Below are 17,919 nucleotides of genomic sequence, written 5' to 3' on the forward strand. Positions count from 1 at the left end.
ACCATATTTTATAAAGGACCGAGGTGAGACCCATGGGGATAGTACGGCGGGGGTCGAAAATGGGAGCTTTGCTGAACTTTTGCATTAAAATCGGACTCCTCCTTAATCCTTGAATGGGTTACAACCATATATGGATGAAGTTCTACCAAGTTTGTTCAACAGATGACATTTACCTGTTTCAGAAACTTACATATTCAACTAAGGAGTTCCTTGTATTGTTTATAGTAATCGTTAACCACTATACATGTACGTTATAGTGTGACCTGACCGTTAAGGCCCATGGGCCTCTTGTATAAATTATAGTATCCATAATAAATATATATTAAATACTGTTGGTAGAAATTCATGCCAGGTCTCTGTGTTTCACCATACGACACATCAGTCGATATATGTGTTTTATTAAGTCATCTCATCGTTCGTCCTTCGTCATCCGCCTTTTGTAAACTTTTCATTCAAAAGCCGCCTTCTCAAAAACCAAAAGGCCCAAGGTACTCATAAATATATTGGGCATGTAGCATGCTGGTATGAAGAGCTACAAAGTTTCTTCAGATGAATGACATTGACCTTTATTGAATATCATAGGTATATGGTTTGTTTGTATTAAAAAAATATTCTTTTCTTAGAGGCCTAGAGAGATGATATTGGGTCTGTAGGCTACTGGGATGAAGGACTCTTTTGAATGACATTGACCTTTATTCAAGGTCCTATTGGTGACATTTACCAGAAACTTTATAACTTTTGGTTATTCTGCTACTCTGCAACTAATTAATCCACTATATAGACATAGTTTAGTATAATAAGTTTAGTACAGTTTACGAAACAAGTAAATATAAATCTTGCTTCCTATATATTGTGTGTATAGACGTAATAAGTCTTTATTCTATTTAATGAACATGAAAATGATGAGTACCGGAGTCTATGGTAGCTACGCGCCTGTTTTGCATATTGTTTAAACTCTGATTTAATAAAAAGATTAAGGATTCTCTATCGAAGAACGCAGAAGAAAAAAAAACAAAACACTTTTCAGAAAACCCATACGACATTGTAAAGTTCACAGAATTTTCACCTTTTAGTTTGTAAGAGATCCAGATAATGTGGAGATCGTAGCTGTTGGGGACGGCAACCTGAACGATGTGGCCAGACTGAGGGATAAACAGAACAGTAGCTCTAGTCTGATCGTCAAGTATGCTCCTCCGTTCATCAAGGTATGGTATTTTTCACGGCGAATTAATCTAATCTTTATTTTGACATGGAAACCTGTTCGGAGCGAAGTTCTACTCGCTTGCTTACTAGAATCCGCGCTCTAAAATAAGTTATTGTTTTTTTCTGGGGTGGTGGTGGGGGGGGGACTTCATACGTCATTTTTTATTCTCTAACTACTACGGCTTTCACATCTACAGACAAGCCGATGAGTGGTTTTAACATGTACAAACACCATTTATTTCAAGACGGATCAATAAGATTTGTAAGACAAGTATTAACTTCTTAATACGTTATTTTAGTGTTTGGGACCAGAATACCCTCTGACAGTTGAAAGAGGGAGCGTGGAGTATCAGGCCCTGGTCAAGTTCAACACTGCGTCCCCGGGGTGTTGTCCAAAGACTTATTTTTATGACACGGACTCAAGAATTAGTAAGTACATTATGTAGAAAGCTTCATAAATAAACAACAACATACAACTCTAATTTGTGTTGTTTTGGCATACGATGAACACAAGAAATGATATGTTAACGACTGAAAGAAGTATAAGGGAAATAGAACCAAATGCACAGGAATGAAGAGTGTCATCTACTTTTTGTACATTGACCGGTGCGCAAATCTATGGAATTTTATTTTTCAAATATTATTTTTACTGTAGATATTTTATATACTAGATATTCCTGATTTTTTCCCTTGTACTCATTAGCTAATATATGAGTTGTAACGTGATCAATCGACCCAGTTTTTCTATTTTAGAAACACAGGTACGGAGTTATTCTTATTAGTTTTGATGTCATATCCGTGTTTATCGCTTGCGAACTTACCGAAATGTTGAGTTCCACAGGGTGGTGTCCTATGGCCATCGTTCTTCTAGGAATCAACATGTCAAGTTAAATAAACTTCATCATAAATATGTTTTTAACAAACGTCGTATGTACATGTAATATATTTTCATTGTTATTATAAAATATTACAGGATCGAATGTCCATAACTGATAAGTCTGCACTGCCATGAAGTGTTGAAATACACGCAAAATGTGGGGGATTTAAGTGTTTCATTCAAGCAAGGGCGTTTAGCTCTTTTTCTCTCTGTTGATGTAATACTGACAAAATATTACATATAAATATATACAAAGAAAAATGTCTATAGAGCCAAACAATTTCATTTTTTTTTCTTTTTTAGATTATAATAATCATTATTGTTTCCACGACTGTTCCAGTCTGTATGGAGGATTTAAGATCCTACAAAGACCTACGCCGTGAAATGATACAGGGGGTCTGTAGTCATGAGGCAGTGAGATGTATAGCAAGACATATAGCTATCGTCCATAGAGAAAACCACGTGGCCAAGCTCAGTACTGCCGACATGGATGCTCTGCTCAAACAATTCGGGTAAAAAACATCAGATATCTATTTTAACGTTTCTTTGAATTGTTAGTCAAAGGTATTGCGTTATTTGCAAAAGTATTGCAAGCGTTTGTTCGCATTACTATTGCGTTTATTCGCAATATATTTTTTTTCATATCTAATTTTGTACCAATGGACTTCCATATGAAGGTGTGCACCTTATTTACATTGTACTTCAAGTTTTCAAAGTTTCAAGTGGGAAATGATTTAGTTTTGAAATTGATGGTAAATAAGCTTTTCCAATTTCCACTGTATAATTTGTCGCATTGCGATGCAAGCATCGATTGGGGAGCCGTAAATCTATGTGCAAGATCACTTTTTGGCGAGACCGATTTCAAATCACGGCGTCTGATTGGCCAAAATCTAGATGAATTGCCTGATTTCAGCGAAAATTGGTGTATTATGGTAATGAAATAGATACTTTTGATTGGCTAAAATTTAAGCATCCGTTTTCGATGAAAATTGGTATTTAGGTGTTTTGAGGGATGCAGAATGCAATAATCTGACTGCGGGGGCATTTTATAGGTGGGGGGACCCATTTTAGTATCACCTTGTTTAGCTTGGACACGACAAGTGAATGGAAGTTTTCATTAATCAAAGCAAAGTAAATATTTTTTTAAACGATTAACCTATTTTTATGTAGGTACACAGATCTGGTACAGCTTACAGAACAGTACGTATTTACGAAACCCTTTACAAAAGATGACCCCACCAATCATTCCTGCGAAGAGGTCAGCGCGCAGGTCAACCTTGTGTACGACAACCCACAAATTCTAGCAAATGCGGAAAAAATGAAAAAGATTTTCTTGGAAAAGAAAGAGTGCTTGATACATGGAGATCTCCATACTGGGTCCATAATGGTTTTAAACGATTCAGCCAAGGTAAGACGTCTTGTTATATATATTCTGCCTTATATCTTTTACAAAGTTTTGCATGAATTTCGGTGCACCCATTTCTTTTTCTTTTTATTTTAGGAATGCAATCTAAACTTATATCTTGAATTGATAAATAATGTATGAACAATAGAATGCAATCTAAACTTATATCTTGAATTAATAAATAATGTATAAACATATTATACTACCGTATATAGACGCCAATTTCACATTTCCGTTTTTAAAATTTGTAATTATAGCCGGTTATGTAAAAAATAGGCGTACATTCGGTTATAAGACCCCCCAAAAAACAAGAGAAAAAATTTACACCATTTATATCTAGGTTAGGACTATTGCAGGACGAATACGTTAATTACAACAACATGTATATGGAAATGGAAATTGTATACATGAACTCAAGCGTAAATTTACGTGTTAATGCTACATACTTATAACAAATAACATCAAGTGTTTTGAAGATGCACTACATAATGTTAATAGGTATAACTGGAATGGAAGTTAAACAAAAAGACAATGACTGTACCTATTCAGCAACTCCTTGACCAATTATACGGCTGAACACATTTTGATGCGAATTTTTAGGGGCGATATTTGAAATAAATATTTATTTAAAGATGCTCCATCGCCAACAGAGCATAAATGATACTGATAATTTGAACAATAATTGATGTTAAATCATGCACGTGTATGTCTAATTAACACAAAAAAAATAAATAATATAAAATAATTTATTTTGACCTAGGTGCATGAGCAATCAGTGCTTCTTTCCATATAGGATATATTGCCACAGATTTTTTTGGGATGCAATTAATTATTTTTCATATTCCTAACTTGAGGTAAAATTAGAAGCTTAAACTGTTCAATGGTGGTAATGATGTAAAGTAAGTAACTTTTGTAACTGAAGAAAAATACTAAATCGTCTGTTCCTGTTTTTGATAGTGAAAAAATACCATTTGTCAGCAGTGGAGCATCTTTAATATTAACTTAACGCTTATCTTTGACATGCGATTATAACTTTGTACAGTATGGAAATAATAATCAATATAAAATGAAATGTAACAGACTTTTAATGACTTATTAATCTTGGCTTCAATGGATCTTGTTTTTATGAAGAGCATCCTCGATACCCCAGGGGTTACTATCACTGATAATATAAGTGGATATAACGTCAGTGGTAGTTCCCTGGAACTAGAGTCAGTGGTAGTATCCTGGAGTCAGTGGTAGTACCCTGGAGTCAGTGGTAGTACCCTGAAGTCAGTGGTAGTACCCTGAAGTCAGTGGTAGTACCCTGGAGTCAGTGGTAGTACCCTGGAGTCAGTGGTAGTACCCCCTGGAGTCAGTGGTAGTACCCTGAAGTCAGTGGTAGTACCCTGGATTCAGTGGTAGTATCCTGGAGTCAGTGGTAGTACCCCCTGGAGTATCAAGGATGCATTAAGTGATGACTTTAATTTTCCCCACCTAATTGTTTCACCAGTTGATGGACATTGAGTTTGCGTTTGTGGGCCCGGGAGCATTCGATGTTGGATGTCTGATAGCCAACTATATCATGTCCTACTACCAACATATGTCAGAAGGCAACAGAAAATTCGCTTACCTGACTATAGACTTCTGTAAAATCACAGGTATTTAGCTTAATTAGCAATGACCAGCATGTTTTCTAGTATTAAAGCATAAAAACTTCTTCAGAGTTCAAAAAATATGGTTTTGTAATTTTGTTTCAGTAGTTAATTCAATAGTGACTATTAAACGATAGAAAGACTTCAGATGGAAGTATTACTCATTGGTGACGCTCATCTTTGCGGCACACCAGGTTCTTTGATTACTATCAATTTGAGACACTAAATATTTTTATTATGTCACATATGTGTCACTAATAGACAGGTTTGTTTGTATAATGAAGTATACTTGTATAAGCTATTGGTACATGTACTTCAGGAAATCATAGTTTCTTGAGGAAATCACCTTTGCTCTGAACTAGAGATACAGATGATGAGACTTACTTGGTCCATGATGTAAGTGGTTAGATATTAAACTGTGTTGTCTTTAAATAATGTCACTTATTCAACTTATTCACCCCTGAACTTTCATAATGGACTGGTCTAGTCTTTGATTCAGGAGAGTCTAAATGTGTCTTGAGGGGTGAATTCATCTGTAAACGTATCATTTTAAAATAACAATGTAGTACTTCCAACCTCTTCCACAGGTACGACATACTTTGAGAACATGACCAGTTACACGGGTGATATGGCTGAATACATCAAAACGTTTATGTCTGAAGTTGCCGGGTTTGCAGGTTGTGAAATAATTCGCAGGTAAAATATGTTTATTTAAGATTTTTATCCAAAGAAAAATTTACAGATATACATTATGTGTTGTTAAGCTAGTCCTATTGTTATGTAAAATAAAATTCTACAAGTAATGAAAGAGTGAATGAACTATTTAGTTAGCAGACTACAGCGCGACTGAGGTGCATCCATCTTGTTCTTGAAGCTGCTTGTAATGATTGTGTTTTTATCATATGCCAGATATTGATGTTAACAATGTGAGCGAAAAAGAAACGAGATGTTGATATTCTTAAGTAAAAAGTTCATACAATATATGATTTCAATATGTTGTCTACATGAAAAGAAATATATCATACTAAACAATAGTTTGTGTGTTTTATATCAGAATCCTCGGGGCTGCCCATGTAGAAGACCTAGAGGGGAGACCCTTGGCTGCTGTGGATGCTCTCGGGGCTGGTGTCCGTCTGCTCACGGCCCAGGACAGGATAGACACAATGGACAAATTAATGGTCATTGCTCATATGTTGACTTAAATCATACACCCCTGGAATTTCATAATGGACTGGTCTAGTCTTTGATTTGGAAGAGTCTAAATGTGTCTTCAGGGGTGAAGGAGTTAAACTTGCAGAGAGCATGAACATTCAAAATGCAGCAAAATAATGTTACCTTGTCCGATTTGTTTCTAAGAATGGAAATTTGATAAAGTTGAAAACCCCAAAACCTTGAAAATCATCAATGCTTCACAAATCTGTAAATTTGTAATGAAAAGCAACAACTTGTTTTGCTAGACAGATGTTTAATATTCTATTGACAATTTAAATGGATGAATAGTAATAATTACAGATAATTTGTACAATTAACAATAAAATCTCTGTAACCTGGTCATTGTTTTGTGAACGTCATGGTTACACGAAGGTTTTTCTGTTTATCATTAAATTGTTCTGCTGAGCAGAATTCACATTAAATAAAATAGTTTTACTTCTTTCTGAAAACGAAATTTGCTCACATATATTATTCATATATATAAAATTAATTGTCATTCATTTAGATGTATATAATACCAAAATTTCTGTACAATGCTTCAGAAATTACATTAGTTCTTTTATACATTATATATACAATGAATTTTTGAGCCAATATCCAAGGCATTACTCATATCTTAAGATAATACTCTCTACATTTAAAGAATCAGTTGACATAAATTATCTGTTCTAACAGAAATTAAACAGTTTATTATATCATAAACTACACTCCTTTGGGTGATTGAATGAATTCTTAAATAAGAAAAGCTCATTTATATTGTAGAGTATGGGATATGGCAAAACTTAACTATAGCAATCAAACTTCAATATCGCCTAGAAACTACTTTTCAACATCTTGATAGAAGTTTTGAAGATAATTGCTTTTGTAAAGACATTGATGCAAGGTAAAAATCATTTATTGATGAAATTAACAAAAAAAATTAAATTCTCTATAAAATTGTCTAAATGTTAATTATGTTTCATAAGAATTATGTAGAACATATATAAAGAGACTGCATATGAACCAATATGATAAGTTCACAACCTTACAGGGAACACTTTTGTCACAAGAACATTTCTGTCATAACAAAAACTGGTTGACTAGAGACCGGGGCCTATTGCGTTTAAAATTATGTTCACAAACACTACATAAGCAAGAAATAAGCTACACAACCTTACTTTTAAAGTTTTTAGAAAGGAACAAAACACACAAAAGGAAGAAAATCTTGAGATTTTGCTGACATACAAAATATAGAGATGAACATCATAGATGATGGTAAACAAACTAATGCAAATTCTGAAGCTTAAAGAAAATTTACGATTCCAGGTATTTTTGATACTTGCTGAAAAAATTTATTAACAAAATGTTTTGGTTTTGATTTAGTGATCTTTTTTTGTTTTTATTCAGAATTGTCTCCCTTTGATTAAGAGTAATCTCCCTTTAGTTCAGAGTAATCTCCCATTGTTTTTGAGAAATAATGACGACATAGAATTGATATGTTTAAGAAGAAATATTTAGGGGTGACAACTTAACATATAACAATGTCAGATATATATTTTATATTTTACATAGAATATTTATCTGACAGTTAAAGGTGCATTCTAACATATGAGGAAAGGAATGGTTATTGCTTGGGTAGCTGCAATAAACAGACAAGGAACACAACAGAAGATAAACTCATAACTTTGTATAAACAGCTATATATACATATAATATTTGATGTTTAAAACCATGAACACAGGTAAATGTCAAGTGTGCTGTAATCCAGCTTTCGCGCACAATTTATTTTGCAATCCAAAATTTCTGAACTTTTGCGAATTTTGCAATCCAAAATTAAAATTTGTGAAAATGTATCTCTGCGAATTACCATCTACAATACATTTATTGATATAAATTTCCATTCAATTTTTCAATCCGTGAATTTTTTAATCTTTCGGAACTTGTTTTGAAATGAACATCGTGAAATTTAACAACCGCAAAAGAATATTGGTTTACTGTATATCATGGATCTGGTAGGAGGTCAAGCTGCAATTACGTATGAATATAATGAAGCATAAAATACAAATTTCAATAAATCTGACAAACAGCAATAAAAGTAGCACTTCTCAATCATGAACACAGTCCTCAGTGAATAAATACTTCACAGCATTAACCGATAACCCCACTTCACTTCACACAAAACCCTTCATCATATATAATCCATAGTTTCTTGGACATATCATATCACTCCACATGTGCATTGGTAAGCATGATTTAAAATTATGTAAAAGTAATGGGAAATGCCTAGATTTGCGACAATGATAATTCATAGTTTGAGAAAGATGGCAGGTAGCACCAATGTCTATTTCTGAAAGGAATGTTGGTATCTAAGATTATTTAAATGGCATTATTAATGCTCTGACATTTATCTCAACAGCTGCAGTTATAGTTATGTTATGGTACAAATCCTGAAAGTACATATTTTGATGTAATCAAATTTTAGTTCAAAATTGATTTTGAAGAAGTCATTTAGTACAGTGATGAAATTTCACTTCCATAGTAATTGTTACTAACAACATATAACATGTTATAACAAAATGTCTGGTGCAAAAAACACTTCAATATTGTTTTTACTATAGTATGTACATTAAGTCATTTCCGAATATTTTGTGCCAAATTTTAATGACATGTTTGATTGAAATAAGTGAGATATGTGTGTTATATATAGCGTTAACTGGAAAAATAAATGAGCTCTTTTTTGAAAATATACAAACATATGAAAACAACTTCTCCAGTTTTTTTGCCATTTTTTGGAATAATTTTCAACAATATTGAATGCTTTAATATTATTCTTAACAAATTTTCATAAAATTTCAACAACAAACGTTATTTTCTTGAAATGTTTAGTAAAACAACAAACCAATTATTACCTCAACTTCATGAAAGTTACCGTAATAACAAACTTCGATTAGAATGCATCCATGAATGATTGTATCATTACATATTAAAAGTATAAAATTTTATATTCATCCTAATGTATTATGCGAACACGGATAAAGATCACAAGAAAAAATTGTTTAACAGAGCATGTTTAAATATAACGGTTTCAAGAGAGTCAAATAACACGGAGTACAAATACTTCCCCATTTTGTCATGTCATGCTGTCTGAACGAAATATCAATCAGGGGTCTAGCGACATCATTTTACTACGGAGACCGCCATATTGATTTGGTGTATTTGTCAACTGTAAAACCAACTTATTTTCACATGTGATTTAAAGTTCTCACATTTCGCGGGCGATAAAAAATTGCGAAAAATAAATTTTTGTGAATCTATTTCAAATAAAATGTAAAGTAGAACTCCAGAAGTCTAGGTAATGGAATTATATTTCCGCAAAACATCCTTTGGTATAAAAACAGGAAATAAATTTGCCATGAAAATAAGTTGAGCTACAGTATTCAATAGATGATTTAAATTAACATTTTGACAGAATGATTGACAGAAAAAAAGAAAATTAAATCAATTCTATCATTTGTAAATTGCGTAAATTATTATGCATCAACAAGGAGACAAAATATAAAAAAAAGAACGAAAAAAAGATTGTATTGCATACATAATAATACAACATAATGGCACAAAAAAAACAAGCATTCCTGGTTTTTCTCATTTAAAGGGTGGAAAAAACATTTATAAACTACCGTTAAAATGATCATATGTGGTGTACTGTTTGCAATTTTGTCATATGAATATTGTATTTTTTGTCGTTTGAATATTGCTATGCAAAACAAATAATGTGTGAATTACACAAGACGACAATACCGAAATTCCATTATTTTAAATGGTTCACAATTTTCTTTAAAAAATTCTAACATGGGAAAAAAGAAGAATTTGTTTAAGTTTTAATCTTTACATAAATCATTTCCAAATTATCTAGCAATAATGTATTTGATAGGTCTTTATTACATATTTACCCAAATATATATACATATCAGAATTTCAGTCACTAAAATTAATATTCAACAAAAAAAGCAAGATTTATGTCAAGCCAAAAGTCTGGTCTTCTTTCTACAAACATGTATAGCACAATATTTGTCCATTTAACTAATTTTGAACAGGTCAAATAACCTTACGGAAAATATTCAAAAACATTCATAGTATTTGTTAAGAATTAAGACTAATTGACCATAGTTTTTTTTGTGTATGAAATATTCTTCACCACAGCAACAGTACTTCTCACCATAGCAACACTAACTATGATTGTACCAAATAAGTTGAGTTTTCAGTGTCTAAATGTAAATATCCACTAATCAAATTAATCATTTTTATCAGTATTTTTACCAAAATACAAAACTTTAAAAGTTTCACAATACATAACTCAGACAAATAAAAACAAACAATAAAAAAAAAAAAAAAAAAAAAAACAAGTGAAGTTTTCATCAAATCACATAACTCAGAGGTAATTTTCCATGAGCAAATAAGGAATGAATAAATCAAACTCTTGTGATTGGCTATAATTTGACAAAAATGTTTTGGTACGGTACACATAATCTTTATTTTGGTTACATAGAGTTATCTATTCCTGAGCTTTGTTAAATTTTGTTTTAACAAGTTAACCCAGAAAAAAATAGATAAAATAGATGACTTTTTTTATAACAATCATATATCGGCTCACAAAGCTGATAATTCTGCAAATGATAATTACATGACTTGTATAATGTACCCAAATTTGGGTATTAAAAATCCTCAGTATATGTATTATTTTGGCATTTCATTTAATGAAACACAGTGTTAAAATTTGAAAACACTGACATTCTGAATGTATCTAGTGATGGATAAATTGAAACAATAAACATTTCTTAATATTGTAATACATTGTAAAATTGTATAGATAATATATAGATAATGCTTTTGATATTTTGAGCACTTTAACTGTGACTATTTTGACATGACATAATTCTCATTATTGATGTGACAGTACAAAGACAAAATAATAAAAGTCATGTTATCTAAATCTATACAATAATTCCCGATTCCTCCATTATTCAAAACAATAACTCATTCACCCCTGGAATTTCATAATGAACTGGTCTAGTATTAGATTAAGAAGAGCCTAAATGTGTCTTCAGGGGAAAATGAATTAATGGTTAGAAATAGACTGAGATGAATTGCATTAATGTGTGACTGATTAACAAAAAAAAAAAAAAAAAAAAATACAAACCTTGATGTTGATAATATTGTCTTGTATATTACAGAGTTACTTCCCTTCCAAGTAGGTATCCATAGTGATGTCATTATTTTGTGAGAGAAACTCACATTGTTTTCTCTGAAAAGAATGATTTTGGGCTCGCAAACACATGACGTCACAATCAATACCTACCCACAAGGGCAGATAACTCTGTAATATACAAATACTGTAATTAGTGTCTATAATTATCTAGACAATGTTTGATCACTGTTTTGTGATGAGACTGATGAGACTTTATATAATGAGCCCTATCAACACTGTTCACACAGGGTAGGAAGCATTCAACTCAACTGGTTTTATATGGTGTTCGAATCTGGGATCATAATCAATTTAACTTTTCAACCAATCAAAAGATTGTCACACTTTTGAACATCATCTGTGATTGGGTAGGTCAAAATCTTTAAACAGAAATTGTATCACAATCTCTGGATATGAACTTGAAGTCCTTTTAGGCATGTTTCGTGAAACAAAGGAAATCTTACACACAACCTCAACAATTTTTATGAGTAGAGCATAGTTGCAGAAAATCTGTAACTTCAATTTTTGTCACTGGAGATTTTGACTATACTTAAAAACATTTTAAAGGTTCTGTGAAATCTTGAAACTTTCAAATTCATTGGCTGGGTTCCACTCCAAACAAGTCTTTATGGACGATAACTATGGTATTTGACAATGACGTGGAATTCTGCAACAATTATCACCATATGAAAGTCAGGTCAATCAAACATTTGTCTCCTTTTTGACGGGAGTTGTATTATTGCTGCTTGACAGTGATATAGATGAGGGTATTGACCTTGAATTTGGCCTTTTGGCCGGGGTAGGTTTAGGGGTGCGTTTCCTCGGAGGAGGGACTGGGGCTTCGATTTGTTCCGAGTCCTCAGGATCTGGTGGGGGGACGTTGTTCCGAGTCCTCAGGATCTGGTGGGGGGACGTTGATTCCCATTGAGTTTAGGATGTTGGAGGCAGGACCAGCCAAGCCTTGCTGTGCCCCGATGGATTCCAGCATATTTTTCACTGTATTCACGTCGATGTTGACTGGCTGGAAATCGTCGTCTTCATCATCAATATCCCTGTTCATGTCCGTGGCTTTGTTTGATGGCTTTTTTGTCTGCAAAATAAACATAAATAAAGATTATGGGTGTGTCAGGAAAGTTTCAATACCCTATTAAAACTTATGTACTCAAATTTTTTTTAAATTATTTCATCTGAATAAAATTTTCTGGTTACTGTAAAGTTGCTATTATTCACATGGTTTTTACATTTCAAACTCTGTCAGTAAATGTTGCATTCAAAGGGCAGGCTACAAAAAAGAGTCGCAAAAATAATTCCCCACAAATAATTTCCTAACAGTAAATCACAATCATTTACACCCCCTAAAGTTTCTTACTACTATAAATTAGTATTTAAAATAGAAATAAATAGATTCAGCAGTATACAAACATATCTATGTGTTTATATTACATGATAACAGCCAGCAAAGCAAGAAAGTGCATGGAGACACATTGTGTAGTAAACTTGACTTCTGCTTCTGACTATACATGTATACTTTTGTGTTATACATAAAAAGAGTGAGTCCAACACGGTAGTTCTTCCAGTAACCTGAATATTTCAGTTAACTGAAGGGAGACATTCTACTTTTGTGTGTAATGTTTCTTTGACTATACATACTTTTGTGTTGTTAGTTTCCTGTGGTTCCCTCTCGAAGCTCTTTCCCACATTGGATGGAGCCAGCTCACGGTCCATCATGTCCATGTAATCCTTTACCGTGGGTACGGCAGGCTTAGGTTTATGTTTAGATGGTTTGCCACTCGGAGGCTGGTCATCAAAATCCTGGTCAGAGTCTTCCCAACCATACTCACTCATATCGGAGCTGGACACACTGTCATTGTCTTCAAATTCTGTAACAGAATAGGTACTGTAGTGATATTGTACTGATCCAGTAGTTATGTACCCTTGTCATATGTCTGCATATTACAGAGTTAGCTCCCTTACAGGTAGGTATCCATTGTGATGTCATTATTTTGTGAGCACAAATGCCGTTTTCTTGACATAAGGACCACAAACACTTGACGTCATAATCAATATTTACCCACAATGTCAGAAAACTCTAATATACAAATACAAAATTTAGTATCATAATTTTTATATTAACGAGAAAATGACAAAATTTTAACCCACAAACTCATGACATCACAATTGATATCTATCCCCAGGGCAGGCTGAAACTTTGCATATGTAATATGTATATTTTTTTAATATCGACTATTTTGTGATGGTAGAGACTTCTGTGTTATTACTCTATAGTATCTCAAACAATTGTATCACTAAATTGACACAATATATAATGATATGCACCGTAATTTACACCATATTTTATTTTTACTCCATACAAACTTTGAATAGGTTGCATACAACTGTATCAAAATTTATTGAAGATTCTCTACAAGATAGATAATAACATTAACTGTACATTTCAAACTACCCGGTAACTTTTGATTTTTGATAGATTTAATGTTAGACCATGGGCTCATCCGTATACTATATATTTATATGTCTACTGTACAATACTTAAACTTTTTCACCCCTTAAGATGCATATAGACTCCTCTAAATCAAAGACTAGACCAGTCCACTATGAAATTTCAGGGGTGAATGACTTATTCCTTTAATTAATCCAGTTAAAAACTTACCAAACATTTTTTGCATGGCTGATATAAACCCAGTACTGTCAAACTGGATATCATCTTCATCGTCCTCTTCACCCTCACTGAAAAAAATATAAGAATATAACGTCTAACTACCGTATCCAATAATCTTTGTGTATCTCGCTTGTTGGCACAAACATTTTAAGAAGGAAACCTGTCTATAGTGACTATTTAGCAAGTTCCAAAATCTGTGTGCCATTTCGTCTTGAAATGTTTTAGTTTCAAAATACATGGTATACTTACACAGGGATTTCTACTCCATCAACTCCAGATATTTTCTCTACGAAAGCCTTCATGCTGTCGGCGACCTTAGAAAGGTCAATGGGATCCTTTTCGTTAGAAGACTTTTCGGTGCCATTTGTACCCGCCTTCTTCCTCAAGATCTCATCAAGTGTCTCTGGTGTCAGGTTCAGCCATCCGTCATCTGTAACCATAGCAACACATATATAATCTTACAATTGTAAGTACAATTTCTTAGAAAAATTTAATTAATCACACAAGAAAATTTTTATCTATATATAAACTAACATTTTAATAATGTTGTGCATCATGATGCAGTTTATTTCTGATACAGATATCAAGTCAGACTTACCATCAGGGGGAAGTAAGTCTGTTTCAGCTTTCCTCATGGCTTCTATATCAAATTCCACAGTATCTAACAGTTTGAATATCTCGCCTCCTGTGTTTCTGCAACTGCCCTCACTGCAAAAATAAACAGTGAACAATAAGTGACACAGACATCATGTAGCGAAATGTGGTGGGTCATCCTCGATATCCCAGGGGTTACTATCACTGCTGTTATATCCATCCCTAGTCTATGCTAGTCCCTAGCAAAACTGAAGGCTCTGTGTGTGGCAACTGATGGGCAGGTAGATTGGTTGTTTGATGTACATCAAGAGAATCGAATAACAGTATGCTGTGGTTGACTGTGTGACTTTCCAGTTGGGCGTCACTCTCTTACTCTTGCTGCTAGCCTGTCTATGATCAGTGTTTTTGGCCTCCACTGCCTTCAGGTTTGTTATGGAGAATTCCAGGGGGTGGATATTATGTCAGTAATAGTAACCTCTGGAGTACCCCGGATGGTAATGGGCATGATCAACAAGAAATCATACATTACATTGCATACAAAGCTACAGAAATATTTTTAGTTACCTACACAATTTGTTAGTGACCTAAGATGGAAGAATATTGGGTCTAAATGTACCCATGTATTGGGCGAGGCAAAGTCAAGCCTAATACATGTTTTCTTAAGCCCGATATTCTTCTGTATTAGGTCACTAGCAAACTGTGTACCAAATTTATCATGTTGATTTATCACCATGACCTTTATTGTCACAATACAGTTATATAATACCAAAAGTTTTCTTTTTGTATTGAAAGTTTAATATCAGTAAACCTTTTCACTTGTAAAATTGACGCAGATTTTTCATTTATGAAATTAACAAAGACTTTTTGCTTATGACATCTACTAACTCAGTACTTACAATGTGTGCTGGCCCTGCAGGTAGGGCATTAGAATTGTACCTGCTGCCCCTATTGCATGATCGTAAAAGGCAACTAAATTTAGGATCTTATCTTTTCTTTTCTTCCTAACTGACTTTATCTTTCCTAATGCCTTCCTTGGCACTGCCTCACTTTTGGCCTTGCGTTGAGTATTCGCCCCTGTGAGGAAGGCTCTGGGTTCTGTCCCCTGGCCGAGACACACCAAAGTCTATAAAAGTGGTAGTTTCTGCTCCTGCTTAGCGTTCAGCAAAAAGGGAGTGGGACGACTGGTTCGCCCGTTGTCAGTATAATGTGACCGGGTGGGGTGTGTTGCTTGGCTTCTTCGGCGGCATGCTTCAGTGATATAGCACTATAAAAAGGGCAATAGTTCCACTATACAAGAAGACACAACATGAATTTACTGCAGTCTCCCAAAACATGCACCTCGCACAATATACACGCAACAAACCGCATACATGGGAGGCCGTCCTTACATGACCATAGCTGTTGATAGGACGTTAATTAAGCAAACAAACAAACAAACAAACTTACTATGTATCAATCTGATATGATTCAATGTTGATACAGTAAACCAATTTTCTGCCCCTGCTTCAACAACTTTGCTTTGATCGCAATTACCGCTAAAGTAAATCACGGGAAAAATACTCTAGATCTGTAAGGTGCAAATACCGAATTTCCTGAAGATGTATACTATACCTGAGGTCGGTCTGTAACTGATCTGTGTAGAACTGTTTTGCATCACTCAGTAACTGTTTGTAGAGCTTGGACCCCTCGATCTCACTCTGCAAATACATAATATCACATCGCATATAAATATACATTTATGACTGTGAAAACTTCTAAAACCAAGTTTAACCAAAGTTCTCCTTCAAACTCTCCCAACCCCAACCTGGACCCAATATACTGATACCAGTATTTACTCCCCTCTCCCCTTCCATGATCACCAAGCACTCAATCTACACATATTAAACTTCACTGTACATCCCAAATCCTGAGGTCAGTTCAGATCAAATCCGTAAGTATTAATATATAATCAGCCTTAGTCTTTTTCAAACTTAAGCTTGAAACCAAGAGATGGAAGCCAGCTAGAGTTAGTAGTAATATGTTGGAAGATTCTGTAAGTAACCACTAAGAAGCCTATTTCTTCCATGCAAAAAAAAAAAACAACACAAAAAACAAAAAACAAACAAACATTGACCATGAATATCTATAAAATATCTACTTTTGGCATAAAAGCTGTTGTTCTATCTTCAAGAAAAGGATTTTGTTATGGGATATTTCCCTCTGGGCTAAATATCAATATCTAATCAGCAGGTAATTAGAAAATACATATTGGCCACATAGACCTGTCAGTAGAAAAAAGTATCAGGTGTCTGGGAATCCATCACAATGTGTCAAGTATTGGTCAGCGCTGGACAAACAACAGCATCTAGATCTCAATAACTCTTAGTGGTACGACAGGGACACAATAACAGGAAATGAGGAAATCTACATTGTTTTCTGTCAGTAAACAATCAACATCTGGGTTCCACTCAGTTTATCTTTTTTTCCAACATATTACCACAAACCCTCCACCTCTGGGCCATGAGTTTGAATACTATGTGGGGCAGTTGCTACTGTAGGTTCTGACTGCTGGTCAGTGGTTTTTCTTCAGATACTCTGGCTTTCCTTCACCATCTAAACCTGACATTGTTTTCAAATGATCCTGGCTGTTAATAGGACATAATCAAACCAAAAATTCTGTTTTAATGTCTAATCCAGGTGTACAAGGTGAAGGAATATATAAGACTCTTTCATAAGTGGATATGAAGGATAGGGATATTCTACCCGGGGGCCACAAAATGTTGTAAAACCTGAGGTTTGCCTATAGTTAAATTATTGTTACCACAAAAACAGGAAATGATGAAAAACAGAAATAAATACCATGCAATAAAATAGAACGAATATAGTAATATAAAACTAATCAAGAAATTGGTTTTGATAATTCTAGATGTTGATTTTTGTATCACTGACCGAGTTGATCTGTTACACTCCTAGTTTTATGCTTGGATCTGTCTATATATACATAATAAATCAACCCGCTAATCATTGATTAACAATAATATTGTTATACAAAGCTAGTAATTCATGATTCCATCGGAAATTATTGAAAAAATAAATTAGGCTTGAAGCGATTAT

At 33.8% G+C, this 17,919-nt stretch overlaps 3 protein-coding genes across 3 annotated transcripts in view; 2 read left to right on the top strand and 1 right to left on the bottom strand.

Annotated features, from left to right (window-relative positions):
* LOC138323854 (exportin-6-like) overlaps positions 1-17,919 on the top strand; it is a 603,808-nt gene that overhangs the window by 554,688 nt on the left and 31,201 nt on the right. The gene's annotated exons all lie outside the window — the stretch shown is intronic.
* Positions 517-6,669, top strand: LOC138324419 (methylthioribose kinase-like). The gene is made up of 8 exons (XM_069269485.1): positions 517-522; positions 1,074-1,205; positions 1,503-1,632; positions 2,421-2,592; positions 3,251-3,488; positions 4,978-5,125; positions 5,707-5,815; positions 6,174-6,669. Exons 1-8 carry the CDS (start codon positions 517-519, stop codon positions 6,319-6,321), a joined length of 1,083 nt encoding a protein of 360 aa, XP_069125586.1. The 3' UTR covers positions 6,322-6,669.
* The window catches only part of LOC138323853 (protein ecdysoneless homolog), a 29,373-nt gene continuing 23,713 nt past the window's right edge, over positions 12,260-17,919 (bottom strand). Inside the window, exons 9-14 of the mRNA XM_069268751.1 lie at positions 16,438-16,523; positions 14,831-14,940; positions 14,482-14,662; positions 14,224-14,300; positions 13,203-13,432; positions 12,260-12,642 (exon numbers count right to left, since the gene is read on the bottom strand). Coding sequence (XP_069124852.1) covers positions 12,412-12,642; positions 13,203-13,432; positions 14,224-14,300; positions 14,482-14,662; positions 14,831-14,940; positions 16,438-16,523 — 915 coding nt within the window. The 3' untranslated portion in view covers positions 12,260-12,411. The remainder of the gene's footprint in view (positions 12,643-13,202; positions 13,433-14,223; positions 14,301-14,481; positions 14,663-14,830; positions 14,941-16,437; positions 16,524-17,919) is intronic.

This window comes from Argopecten irradians, chromosome 5 (assembly GCF_041381155.1).
Source record: "Argopecten irradians isolate NY chromosome 5, Ai_NY, whole genome shotgun sequence".
NCBI lineage: Eukaryota > Metazoa > Mollusca > Bivalvia > Pectinida > Pectinidae > Argopecten > Argopecten irradians.